This window comes from Asterias amurensis, chromosome 17, assembly GCF_032118995.1.
Source record: "Asterias amurensis chromosome 17, ASM3211899v1".
Taxonomy (NCBI): Eukaryota; Metazoa; Echinodermata; class Asteroidea; order Forcipulatida; family Asteriidae; genus Asterias; species Asterias amurensis.
Window position 1 is genome coordinate 11,248,906 of NC_092664.1, and position 14,745 is coordinate 11,263,650.

Here is a 14,745-nt window from a genome sequence, read left to right on the forward strand (position 1 = left end):
AACGTAGTTTTCGCGAAAGAAGCAATTTTCCACGAATTTGATTTGGAGACCTCAGAATTAGATTTTGAGGTCTCGAAATCAAGCATCTGAAAGCACACAACTTCGTGTGATAAGGGTGTATTTTCTTCTCAATTTGTCACAGGTTTGTTATTTTATACATTGAGATACACCAAGTAAGAATGGTTTTTGACAACTACCAATAGTGTCCTATGTATTTAAGTGTACAAAGCGCTGCCTTTAGTTTAAATTGTCCATGTTTGGGATCTTCTCTGTACCACATGAACCATTAAAAAGACACATCCATGATTTAAAGGTACTTGACACTATTGACACTCACTCAAAATAATAGTAGCATTAAAACTTCCTTGGTAACGAGCAATGGAGAGCTATCGGTACCATAAACCATGTTGGTTTACCTCAAAGTAACGTAGCTTTTGAGAAAGAGTTAACATCTGAAAATCACACATTTTGTGAAACATGGTCGTTTTTCTTTCATTATTCTCTTGCAACTTCAACGACTAACCGAGTCCAAATTTCCACAGATTTGTTATTTATGCATATAATATTGTGATACACTAGGTAGATTCTACCTCCATTGATACACCAAGTGAGAATACTGGTCTTTGACAATATTAACCAAGGTGTCCAGAGCCTTTAACATACTTAATTAATCTTGAAGCCATGTGTATGTTCGTATCTTATCACGAGGGAAGCCAGGTTGCTTAACCAAGGATTAATTTGATTCTGTCCGGCTGTATTTACAATGTTGTCCGTGTCGTGGTACTATAGTTAGCCGTAGCTAGTGTTTATTTTTCACATGTTGGTTAATATTTGACAAGAGTTCGTGTGAAGGTAGGCTAATGCATGCATGGTATGGGTCAATCATGTACCTTTTATAAGCAATGGGCAGTGGGTTTTGTTACTCAATATGACTGGAAAGGCAGCCTATCGACGCCATTTTTGAAATAATTGACAACATCTGATTGAATGATTCTCTTTTAGTGGGGCAACTATCGGGTAAAAAATTTTTTTCGGGAGAATTGTTCCTTTGATTTTTATTGTTTGTACTTACCTCTTGCAATGAACAACTTACAGTAGCGAAATTAGTAACTGTAGTGAAAGCCTGCAAGCCATGTGAACCAGAAATACAGGGTTGAATTATAATGTTCTGGTCGTTTAAGTTTGCTGTTTTTACATAAACACTGCAGTAACAAAAATAATTGGACTACAAGTCTTCACCATTGTACAATGCAATATTGACATTAGGTATAATCTTGAAAACTGGACTGGCGACAGTTCCACGCCCTATCATGTCAATGTAGCTAAACCATCGCAAAGTTTTCTTTTCAAAGTTGCAAACAACAGTGCTCTTATTTTCATCGAAACAAATTATCGCCATTTTCACGAAGGTTTCAACCTCACTTTTGCTAGTACAGATTACAGATTAAAATTATACATCTACACCATTGTTAATATTATACTTCAAAAGCAAACATATTCAACAGTCACGTCACAAGGTTACATGGTGATTAGAATGAATAAAAAAAGATAACGACGGGTTTTAATAAAACCATGTATAATCTATCAATGATCCTTAACTGGGCTTATGTGTTCGGTGGCGCCAAACTGCGCTCGTTGTGGGTGCACTATATTTTTACCAATATTCATACGCCAAGCTATTAAACCTTTTTTTTTTTTTTTTTTTTTTTTTTTTTTTTTGGGGGGGGGGGGTCCTGAAACTTTATAAAGTACGGTGTAATCATGTTAAGGAGAATGGACGAGAAAATGTAGATTTTTGGATAGAATTAACAAGCCGAAGGCGAGTACGTTGTCGTCACGAATCTACATTTTAGAATCTATTCTCCGACTGAAAGGAACACGTTGCCTTGGATCGGTCGAGATGGTCTTTAAAAAGCGTTTGCAACCGTTTGTTATAAAATGCACATGGGTAGAAAGATGTTGAAGTAGAATATAGTGATCCACACAAACATGTCTCGAAGTTGCACGGTTTTCCTTTACCTCGTCGGCTAATACGGTCGGACATTTATGGCCGACCCTGTTAATTCGCAAGTAAAAAGAAAACCACGCAATTTCGAGGCAAATTTGTGTGGATCATTGTATTCTACATTTAAAAGATCTTTTTAACCATATGCGTTTTTATAACAAACGGTTACAAATGCTTTTTATAGACCAACTCGTCTGATCCAAGGCAACGTGTCCCTTTAAACTATTTCCACCAAACGTTGTACTTTCCAACGTTTGATTTAAAGTGCTTGCAACATCGAGTACCATTTTTTGATCAGTTCAGAATGTTTTTACTAAAGTATATAAACTTACTGGAAAATGTTTTTTAGAAACTGAAATAATAATAACACATCATTTCAATTTGGAAAGACTTTCATTTTAAATAGGGATTCTAAAGTTAACTGTAGATTCGTCTACACTTTCATCAATGGAGGGACGTCACACAAATAGTTTAAAAAAATCTATGACAATCTGGGGTTTTATTGTTTCAGTTCGAAAGCAGTTCGGACACACTACTGACTCATTAATTTTACATTTAAAATGTCTGTCTGCATAGCTTTAAGACAAACAATAACTGAATTGTAAACTTTAATTTTGTTGATTTCAGATCATCCTACGAACAGAATCTAACCGCCTCCTGTAACTCATTATGTCAGTGCAGTGACTTAATCTACAGTCCAGTATGCGGATCAAATGGTGTCAAATATTTCAGCCCATGTCACGCTGGGTGTTTAGACCAGTCAGATATCATCATAGTGGGAGAAGATAGTACGAGTACATCCACGGTAAGTGAACACGATAGGGGGATTTATCTCATTTGTACCGTAGTCATGGTTCCAATAACTTCGCGAGAGAGGGCGCTATGTCTGTCGCGACGTCACAGAGTGGGGCTTAGTGGATGTTGGACTTATTTTCCCCTCCATTTTTGTATTTGTTGGGATTTTTTTTATGTGACATTTGTCTCACAATGAACTCCTTGGGGTATTTGAGTGTGGACATATTTTTGTTTTAGTTATAGAGTTATTTCTGGTTTTGAACTGTGTTAACATAAAATCTCCAGGACATTTCATGACCAACTGGTTAAAACCACCCATACACAAAATGCAGTTCAAAAAGCGGTTTAGAGGAAAGTACTTAGCCTAAACTTTTAAGAAATGTTGACTGGTAACTATGTTTTTTTGCTAAGCATGATTTGCCTGTGCTTAGAGAAGGCTTAATGAAATTGGGCCCTGGTCAAAGTATATAGCCCATGAATATAGGTTTAGTATAAGAAGGGTTTATTATATGGGGCAATGGCCCATACGATAATGTTCAATGTACACTGTACTTACTACTGTTATAGTGCTTTTAATGGGGGGTTCTTTTTATCAATATAAACCACAAGGGAAACTGACTGATTTTGTACTGCCTAAATCGATGCAAAACAAAAGGGAATCCTAAAACAAAACTAAAAAAAAAACATTAAAAAAAAACCATGAGAATGGTAATTCTTTACTACAGAAGACAACAGTGCGGCCAACACGGAGGACATATTGTATTCGATAATTGAGACAAGAACATTCTTTAGTCCAGGATGTTAAGACCAGATTGAAAAAAAATAGTATAATTTGTTTTGTTGTTTTACAGAATTACACAAACTGCAGTTGTATCGACGCGTATTACAAGGACATCTCGTCCTTGAGTCAATACACGAACAACCACCACCAAGGTTTCGCCTTGCAATCATCTGGAGCTGGCAGCCCGGGTGAGGGCGGTATGACAGAGGAGCAGTGTGAACCAGAATGTAATTCCATCATTCCGTTTGTTATTCTCCTATTGGTTGTGGTGGGAGTGACGTCAGTAGTGCAGATGCCTGCCCTTCTGACTGTGTTAAGGTGAGGTTTTATTGTACAAGTTTGTTGATCAATGTCGCTTGTTTACTATGCAAGAATTGCCCGTTATATAGGCTCAAGTATACTCCAAATTTAGATGAAAGTCACAAGTAATTCAATTGAAAATAGTGTTAATACTTGGTGAGAAAACAGTAACACTCCCTTATAAAATCCCCAAAGCAAACCATAGTATTTTCAAAAGAACATTTAAAATACATAGGTCCCCCCCCCCCTAACTTTGAAGCTACCGTTAGAGGAGGCATCATTGAAATGTGAGAGGTCCCTAGCATCTAAAGATCTAGCATTGATCGTAACTGCAAGTCAATCGCAATTGCTAAGTAAAGTGTGATGTCACAATACAAATCACTATGGTAATACTGAACATCTGTCTTGCGATGAATTTTATTGCTTTGTGAAATCGGCCCAAACTTCCCGTCCTGGGGTGGATTTCACAAAGGTAGTCCTAACTTAGGACTAGTCCTAATCAATGCTAAGAGATAGGACTGGTCCTAAGTTAGGACCAGTAACTCATCCTAACTTAGGACTGGTCCTATCTCTTAGCATTGTCTAGGACTAGTCCTAAGTTAGGACTACCTTTGTGAAATCCACCCCTGGTCCCGAGAACAGGTTTGGGAATGCAGGACATCACAAAACAATGGTTTTGTACGGGTGGCACGGGATTGGGATTGGGACAATGAGTCAAGTCTACATTGACATGGGTACACATTTGTCAACATAAATTGCACCAGCATACTACAGAGAAATTGCTCAGTAAAATGTTCATTATTAATTTAAACTTTTTAGACCTGAAGACCTTTTTTGTAGGCATAATGGAAGCACACAATGTGCAACTACGGTGTTTTTCCTTTCACCATTCTCTTTCCACCTCGATGACCAATTGATTCAAATTTTCACAGGTTTGTTATTTTATGCAAACACAATGTTGGGATACACCAAGTGAGAATACTGGGCCCAATTTCATAGCGCTGCTAAGCACAAAAATTTGCTTAGCATGACATTTCTTCCTTGATAAAAACAGGAATGCTAACAAAATTTCCAGTCGTTGCATGTTGCGTCTTACTGGTATTCAGCTGTTGTTTGCTAGTCCTGAAAATCACGTGAAATTTTTGGTTGGCATTCCTGTTTTTATCAAGGGAGAAGTTTCATGCTAAGCAAATGTTTGTGCTTAGCAGCGCTATGAAATTGGGCCATGGTCTTTGACAATAACCAAACGTGTCCAGTGCCTTTAAGGGAGAACGCTGTATTCCAAAATGGCGTCATTCCTAATGGGTTTTCATTTTTTGAAGATGAAATCATCAAGGCACACAAATTTGTATTTAACATATACTTTTGGCATCTCTCCCCAATATTTTAGGAGTGTTAAAAAAGAGGAGCGACCATTTGCGCTTGGTTTGCAGTTTGTCATCATCAGACTTCTAGGTAAGTAATAATAATAATAATAATAATAATAATAATAATAATAATAATAATAATAATAATAATAATAATAATAATAATAATAATAATAATAATAATAACGAGGTCTTATAGAGCGCACAAATCCACAAAAGTGCTGAGGGCGCTATTACAGAGAAAATTCAAACAAAAATAACAAAGAACAGATTAAATACAAAAGAATGGATCTATTGACATGAGGTGTGTTTTGAGAGATGTTTTGAGTGAATGGAAGTGGATGTTTTGATGTGAAGAGGTAGATTCAGAGATGTGGTGCTGCAATAGAAAAAGATCTGTCCCCCAGGTGCAATTAGACTTGATTTATTGAAGAAGATATCTGTTTGCAGAACGAAGGTTGCGAGATGGTTTGTATATGCTGAGCATGTCTTGGATGTTAGCAGGTGTAATGGTCTCAAAGTTCAGTTCACAACACGTGTGACGTGAAAAAGCTCTCTCAAAGTAGTTGCAGTCTGATCCAACAATTCAGTAGTAGTGTTTTGCACTAAACAAGGTGTTTAGATTTACACGTGGAAATTATAATATGAGATTACTATCGGTAAATAACACGTACATTCCATGTGTTGGTCTGCAATGATGTACCGACACTTTACAAACACAAAAACACCGATTTCTTGCCAAATTTTGCATGTTGAGATCTAGTAGGGCTTGATGAGAGGTAATGATGATCCTAACACAACCGCTGAATTGTCTTCAGATGTTAGTGACAATGATAGCGGTATACTGCCCTCTCTGTTCATATTTCCTTGCAGTGTCCACACATCATTTCAATTCTATTCAATTCACATATAATTATTTACCAAAACTGTCAAAACTGTCAAAAACAGCATGGGGAAATAAAATTAGCCGTTGCAAATAACTTTCCAACCAAATGGACCGATGGTATAAATGCAAAAAAAATAGTTTAAAACAGCATATTATTACAAAATGCATATACAATGTATTAGCGAAACGAGCAGCCACGTCACATCCTTTGTCACATCTCTAATTCCCCTATTGAAATCCACTGTTCTTCCACAGGCTACATCCCGGCACCAGTCTACTATGGCGCCACCATCGACAGCGCGTGCATCCTCTGGCAAGAAACGTGCAGCGATCGCCGAGGGGCTTGTCTCGAATACGACAACGAGAAATACTTCAACCGCTACCTCGGGCTGTCCACGGGGCTCAAATGCATCTCAATGTTGCTTGCAGTCGCCTGCTGGATCATAGTCAAACGACGAACACGGATGGAGTGGAACCTCAAACACGCCGATGACTCTTCCACAAGGGAGCTGAACCAATCCAACGGGTCACTCTCAACCAACATCGACAACATTTCACAATCTAACGGTGTCTCTGTTATCAGTAATTTCAAGATGGCGGACGCCAATGATAACGGGTATCTACAGAACGGCACAACTTCCACGGGTGTTACTCTTAGCTGATGACAATTGTCTTAACATAATTTGCAAACTTCCGTGAATCCAACACAGTTTTTAATAAACCCGTCCGTTGTTGCGGTGCCTTTGCAATTTTTGGGTGATTAACAAACAGTCAGCATTATTAACATACATTTTATATTGGAGGGATGCACATTATGTTTCATTTGATTCCTCCGAGGGTTTGTTGACACTTTGTACAGTATGACGCAATTGCTAAACCTCCAGACAATATTATGTAAATTATATTGATTTTTATAATAATAACTAAATATTTTGATAAAATTTACTGTATATGACCAATCCATTTAACCAAGTAAACGACTGTTTAGGGTATTTCAATATGACGAAAAGCGTTCAGTTTTGATGCACAAAAAAAAAAAAAAAAAGTCGATGCGCAATATAATTAGGCCAAAATATAAAATAGTAAATTAGCATTTATGAGTTTAAATATTCAAAAAAATGTGTGTGAATTCCCCATCGTAGATAAGTTTATATATATTTATTTTCTTGGCGATGCAGGGTTCATTGTTTTGATATGTTTTATGTAGCATAGTTGTAAAAATAAAACCCGCCGAAACCACAAAACTAATCTAGGACGAACACAAGAGGGGGCTGTGTACAATTACTACACAAGATTTGGGTAATTACTCAAAATAGTTTTTTTTTAGCATAACAACTTACTTTTTAACAATCAGCGGGGAGCTGTTGATTATAAAACATTTTTGTGAGAAACGGCTCCCTCTGAAGTATTAAGGTAGTGTTTGAAAAAGAGGTAATTTCTCAGTTCAGGCTTGTGAAAGAAGTGTTTTTCTTTTTTCTTTCATTATTCTCTTGCAACTACTAACAGTTCACATGTGTGTTATTTTATGCATCTGCTGGGATTTACAAAATGAGAATACTGGTCTTTGACAATTACCAAATGTAACAAGTGTCGTTAGATTATGACCAGATGGCGTTACTATGTTTTTCGCTCGCCTTAAGATAATAATTAATAATAGTATGGTATTATTATAGCGCACATATCAAACAAGAAGGTGCTTGGAACAAAGTGAAACCCTCTTTAAGAAATGTTGTAATGTTGTATGGAGACCGTTAGCAGCTAATAATAATACTATTAATAACATAGCTTCTTATATTGCGAACAAATTCTATGTGCTAGATCGAGGAGTGTACAAGGTTATATAGGTGCACACGGCAGCCACTTGGCAAACCCCTTCTCAAAGCGATTAGTGCGTGCTTTTACGTTCAAACACAATACACGAATCCCCCACAGCTTTACGTCCCATCCGGTTCTCGTTTGTGCCTATGGATTTTCATATCAGCTGAATTCTGAATTCCACTTCTTACTAATACAATTGTTTACATTATTTCACTTGGTAACTAATGGAATAAAACATGTTTAGTAAAAGAAAAGGCTACTTATTCTATCAAATAGTTAATTTTTTTAAGATAGAACACGACCCTCGTTATAAAAATAACTAAATAATACCTTCCAAAGGCATTAAATTCATTTCTACAACTGTGCTTCTTTTCCCTCTCTATCCTCAGATTTTTGTGGTGTTTTGTTAAACAGAGAACTTGGCCAGTCGAAGCGATCTTGTTACAGCGAGAGTCAACTGTATAATGTACTATTAATTTCGCCTGTGATGCAATGTCTATTTTCAAAAAAAAAAAAAAAAAAGGTCGACACATTACTTTATTTTTTTCTTTCTGGATGTTATAATTTGTAAATTTCTTGAATTTTACAAGGTAACAAATGAGATGTAATAAGTTTCGATGCTTGAGAAATTAAACTTTCTTGGATTACATATCATAATCGTTGTCGATAGAAACTTCATTCACCATTTTACGTGTCATGTTGTTTGTTTGTATTTCTGTTTGTTTGTTTGTTTGTTTGTTTGTTTGTTTGTTTGTTTGTTTGTTTGTTTGTTTGATTATTTGTTTTTGTTTGTTTGTCTGTTTGTCTATTTTGTGTGTTTGTGTATTATTTTTCCCCGTATTTTTGTTGTTGGTGTAATAACAATAACATCAATCAAAGCGCAATTCTAAAGATTGATCATTGCGATTCAAACATGTTTTCCTTTTGCCGAACAGGCCATACCATCCCAGCTTCATTGGGAATAACATACAGCCTGTGCTGCCAAGTATAATAAAAGGGAGGTACACGTTTGGTAATTACTCAAAACAAATATTAACTTAAACAAAAACTGACTTGGTAACAAGCATTGGAGACCTGTTGATAGTATAAATCATTGTGGGAAACGACTCCCTCTGAAGTAACATAGTTTTTGAGAAAGAGGTAATTTCTCACTCAAATAATAAAAGACTTCTAGCTAGAGGAATCTTTTATCTAATCTAACATTCGTCCAACAAGGGTATTTTAGCGTTTTCTCGCAAATTCGATGACCGAATGAGCTATAATTTTCACAGGCTTGTTATGTTATGCTAATGATGGGATACACCAAGTGAGAACACGGGTCTTTGACAATTACCAAAGCATCAAGCTTATTAAGACACTTGTCACACAAAGTTGTGTGCTTTCAGATGCTTTGATTTCTAATCATGAAAATAATACCACATAAATAGTGTGAAAATTTTGACTCAATTGATCGAAGTGATCATCGAAGTGCACGAGAATAATATAGTTTTGGACAATTCTTTGAGCCTCACATGATGTATTACTACTAGGACCAACGACCTTATTCCAGAGATGAGTGTGCTTTATTCAGATCCATATGGGCTTCAGGTCTGAAGTATAAACATTTAAGTACAGCAATTCAAAATAGTTTGCGTAAACTCCACAAGCTTTTACATTGATGTAATTATTAGCTAACTTCGTTATAATAACATAAGATAAAAGTTTCGTGCCATTTTGGTATTATCGAAACCCCGTGAACACAATTACATCACAACCGTTCTCGATCAGCTTCACTGGCTTCCAGTCTGTCAAGTATTCATATTATATATAAAATGCACTGTACGCCTTTGGGTGCCAAAGGTCTGTACTGTCAATAGTTGTATATCCCAACTAATGCATAACATAATACACCTGTGAAAATGTGGACCCGATTGGTCATCGAATTTGCACAAAATTAATGTAAGAACAAACGCCCATATTCCAGAAATGTGTGTGCTTTCAGACCCATAACATTAAACTTCTGGCATGAAGTATTTAAATAGCTGAGTGAGAACTTACCTCGTTCTCATCAAAAACTGTGTGCGCCGTTTCTCACAATGTTTTATACTATCGACCGTTCTCTGATGGTCGTTGCCAAGTCAGTTTTTATGCTAACAATTAAATTATGTAATGACTGCAATTGACTCTGCTCATCTTTTACCCCAAGTCGCAATGTTCGATTAACAAATTATCTCCTCTCCCAAAACTAAAATATCTTTTTCAGTTATCGGCTCCCAAACTCTGGACTATTTACCATTAGATACCCAAGTTACGGAATCTCTTGAAATTTTCAAAGGCATGTTAAAACACATGTTCAGTAAGTATGTATGGTGTTTTACTATAATATGTGTTTACCGACTTGTTTCTGTCCATGTGCAAATCACTCTTGCGCTCTATAATTACATCAACTGTCCAATTTGATAACCTAACAAGCAAATTGTAATTTTTGTTTTATTAATTTGATTTTTATAACCAGCACCTCTGATTATGTTTGGTCATAGTTAGATGTCGCTTCACAAATTGTGTTATATTATTATGTTATTAGTCCGTTTGCTAGATTGTGACTAGCCCCTTAGGTGTGCACACATGCTGTCCGCAATTGTGTATACTGTACAACTCAAACTAAATTCCATTAGTTGATAACATTAAACAAACGAAGATCAATCAATATTTTTCTGAAAGTATACACACTGTTTGATCTAGCTCGAAACTCAGGAACTTGTTACTATTTTATATCTAAGCTACGGAATATCTAGACATTCAAAAAGCATCATCACAAGTAGGATTTGAAACTTTGCATGGTGGAAATACGATATAGAAAGGTTTGCGGTAACACATTGTAATGACTATCTCTAATGAGTTGGGGTGGTTCTAAAAAGCATCATCACACTGTTCGGTATTCTTATGGCGTACTCCGTATTTGTTATCATCCATTTTTTTTTCTTTCTTCCAAATATCTGTTTGATGTGTTCTATGATTACATCCCTGCATCTATCACATTCAAAAGCATCATCACATTGTTCGGTATTCTTATGGCGTAGTCCATATTTGTTATCATCCATTGTTTTCTTTCTTTCAAAATATCTGTTTAAAGTGCTCTATGATTACACCCCTGCTATAGATAACCTAACTATATTTTTTAAAACTTACAATGTTTCTTTTTTTACCTTTTTCCCCAGCACCTCCGGATGTATTTGGTCATAGATGGCGCTTTACAACTTTTGGGGATTGTTATAAGTCCGGTTTTTAAGCTAAATGTTGTGATTTTCCTTTTTGTTTGGGAGTGCAATAAAATATTTATCAGCATAAAACCTTATATACTTGGTAACAAACAATTTAGAGTTGTTGGTAGTATAAATCATTGAGAGAAACGGCTCCCTCTTAAATAACGTAGTTTTTAAGAAAGTATCAGTACAGTATTTCAACTGTAACAATTTTCGAGACCTCACGCGTGAGTCTCGAAAACAAACACACAACTTCGCGAGACCAAGGGTGTTTTTTCTTGCATTATTATCTCGCAACTTCGACGCCCAGTTGAATTCAAATTTTCACAGGTTTGTTATTTTGTGCATAGTGTTAGAAGACATGTCTTTGACAAGTACCAAAGGTGTCCAGTGCCTTTAATTTTGCCGATCAACAGATTGAACCGTTTGTTTGTCGTGATTTTATTTGATTTTTTTAGCGTCTTGAATTATCAACACGAATGAACAATTCGTAACGGTAAATGAGTATTCATTGAGAACCAATTCCCGGGGTGGCACATAATGGAGTCGAAGATGCTAACAAGCCGTGGAAAACAGCCATTCATTGCCGGTCACTGGCCGTCAAGGGTACCCTTGGGACAACAACAAGGGTTTAGTACACGAAAGGCATTTGAATGTGCACGACGTGACCCTGTTGCACGATTGGATTCAGTGAGATGAATGACTGTGTTTAACTGTCTATGACGGTCGTAGTCTGTTCTATTTGCACACCAGTCGCCAAAGAAGGAGGTTGGCGTATCTTTCACTTATAACTTTACCCAAATGAACCTAGACCAGAACCAAACTGGGGTGGGTTGGGGTGGGGTTTGGGGTTGGGTTGGGGTGGGGTTTTGGGTTTGTGTTGGGGTGGGGTTTGGGGTTGGGGTGGGGTGGGGTTCGGGGGTTGGGTTGGGGTGGGGTTTAGGGGTTGGGTTGGGGTGGGGTTTGGGTTGGGTTGGGGTGGGGTTTGCGTTTTGGGGTGGGTTGGGGTGGGAGTTTCCCTTTCGACAATCAACACAGACGGGACACGTAACGCGTTTTCACTTTTCGTTTATGTTTCATTTCATTTCATGTCATTTCATTTCATTTCATTTTTGTTAATTGCCAACAAACATTATTACAAAATACACAGTCAATATTCGTCAAGAACAAGCAACACATTTTTTTTTTGAAAGTACATGGATTGTAAAAACAAGATACAGATGAAAACGGCTTGACGGGCAGACACAAGGAAACGACCTACAGTTGGGGTGGTAGGGGGCCTACACTAAATAGATTAGAAGCGAAACCAGTCACTTTCAACTGACCATTGACTGGTTCTAAAACCACGGAAAAAGAACAACTAACAAAAAACTCACTAACAAAAACAATACAGAAACGTTCAAACCACAAAAAACGCCCCTCTCTTCATCATTAATATCGCATAAAATAAAAAGTGACGACAATTCCACGACCAGTTCAACACCCTTGACACACAAAGTTATGTGCTTTCAGTTGCTTGATTTCGAGACCTAAAAATTCAATTCTGATGTCTTAAAATCAAATCCAGATATTTTGGTGGAAAATTACTTCTTTCTCAAAAACTACGTTACTTTAGAGAGATCCGTTTCTCACAATGTGTTTTTTTTTTTTGCCTTTAAAGGAACACTTTGCCTTGGATCAGTCGAGTTGGTCTTTGAAAAGCGTTTGTAACCGTTTGTTATAAAATGCATATGGGTAGAAAGATTTTGTAAAAGTAGAATACAGTAATCCACACAAACATGCCTCGAAATTGCACGGTTTTCCTATTCTCTCATCGACTGACACGGTCGGCCATTTTGACTCCCTTAATTTGCCGACCGTGTTAGCTCGCAAAGTAAAAGGAAAACCAGGCAATTTGCAGGCAAATTTGCGTGGTTCATTGTATCCTACTTTTAAAACATCTTTCCAACCATATGCATTTTGTAACAAACGGTTATAAACACTTTTTGTATACCAACTCGTCCGATCCAAGGCAACGTGTTCCTTTCATCTACGGGGCTGCCTGTAGGCATATTGTTGGTGAACCCAGCCTACTTAATAAGATGATGATGACTATGATCCAGACTTCAGTATTTAAAACTCCTGTAACCAAATACTTGGATGAATGAACTTCAAAAAAACCTGGGGGCTCTAGCCTCCCTGTTTAAACAAATTATGTCGGTACAAACTTTTTTTTTATTTTTTTATTTTTTACATATTTGCATATAGGGGCAAGCGAAACGGGTAACAAGTGTAAAGTGTGTGCATCGTTACCAAGACTGAAATGTCTTTAAAGGCACTGGGGTCGATTTCACAAAGAGTTAGGACTAGTCCTAACTTAGGACTAGTCCTAGGAGATATACAAAATGTATGCGTAGTCATAAGTTAGGACGAGTAACTCGTCCTAACTCAAGATAAGACTAGTCCAAACTCTTTGTGAAATCGACCCCCGGGCACATTTGGTAAGTATTCCCACTTGGTATAACACAGTAATATATGCACACAGAAAACAACTTAGTGAACATTTGGACTTAATTGGTTATCGAAGTTTCGGAGAATAATGAACGAAAAAATACTCTTGTTGGACAAACTTGTGTGCTTACAGATGCTCAATAAAAGGCCTCAGGCCTGAAGTCTTTTAACATTTTGAGTACAAATAGCATCTTTCTCAAAAACTACGTTTACTTCAGAGGGAGCCATTTGAACAAGTAATTGTTGTTTTACTATTAACAGCTCTCCGTTGCTCGTTACCAAGTATGTTTTCATGATAACAATTATATTGAGTTATTACCAATAGTGTCCAGTGCCTTTAAACTAAATGCGGTTACCGCAAGATCTTTCTAGACTAAATGAAAGTCCTTCCAGGAAACTTGTTTGTTGTCTCAGTAGAAGATGTAGATGAAGATAAACGAGAGAAAACATTTTAAAGGGTTAAAGGCTCCAATAGATAATGATCATTCCTGACGCGTCCCTGCAAATAGTTCTCAGGAAAACCCATTGCCCCGTTTTAAGAATCACACGAGGATGTTTTTTTTTTCACTCCATTTTTATGTCTTCATCCCCGCTATTATGAGCTCATCCGTAAGGCCCTTTTGAAGCCCTATGCGTACATTGTCAAGGGCGGAAACAGGCCACGTAATTCGACTTCACAATTCCAAGCACTTTCTTGTCTGAAGTGGAGGGGAAACTGCCGTGGCAGAGTCAAGTTTCAGTGTGGACATTCCAAGACGTGTCCGGTGGGTGCTCGCCGGGGATAAACGTTTGGGACGACTCAGCATTTTTACTTCACGTTTGATTTAAAGGCACTCACTGGACCATATTGGTAATTGCTCAAAATAATTGTTAGCATAAAACACTTAATTGGTAATGAGCAAAGCAATGGAGAGCTCGTGGATTGGAAGTAGTAAATTTTGAAGGTTGGATTTATTGTAGTTTGAGGCGTGAATTTAATTGTTTAAGCAGTGGCCACTGAAAGGAACTCAGAGAGCAGAATTGTTTTGTAAATAAATTTGTAATATTTTGTAAATAAAATC

General features: G+C 37.0%; 1 protein-coding gene across 1 annotated transcript in view; it reads left to right on the top strand.

Moving 5' to 3' along the window:
* LOC139949939 (solute carrier organic anion transporter family member 5A1-like) overlaps positions 1-8,565 on the top strand; it is a 31,451-nt gene extending 22,886 nt beyond the window's left edge. The window contains exons 6-9 of the mRNA XM_071948525.1: positions 2,633-2,810; positions 3,652-3,899; positions 5,272-5,336; positions 6,390-8,565. Of these exons, the coding sequence (XP_071804626.1) occupies positions 2,633-2,810; positions 3,652-3,899; positions 5,272-5,336; positions 6,390-6,796 (898 nt within the window). The 3' untranslated portion in view covers positions 6,797-8,565. The remainder of the gene's footprint in view (positions 1-2,632; positions 2,811-3,651; positions 3,900-5,271; positions 5,337-6,389) is intronic.
* The last annotated feature ends 6,180 nt before the right edge of the window (positions 8,566-14,745 follow it).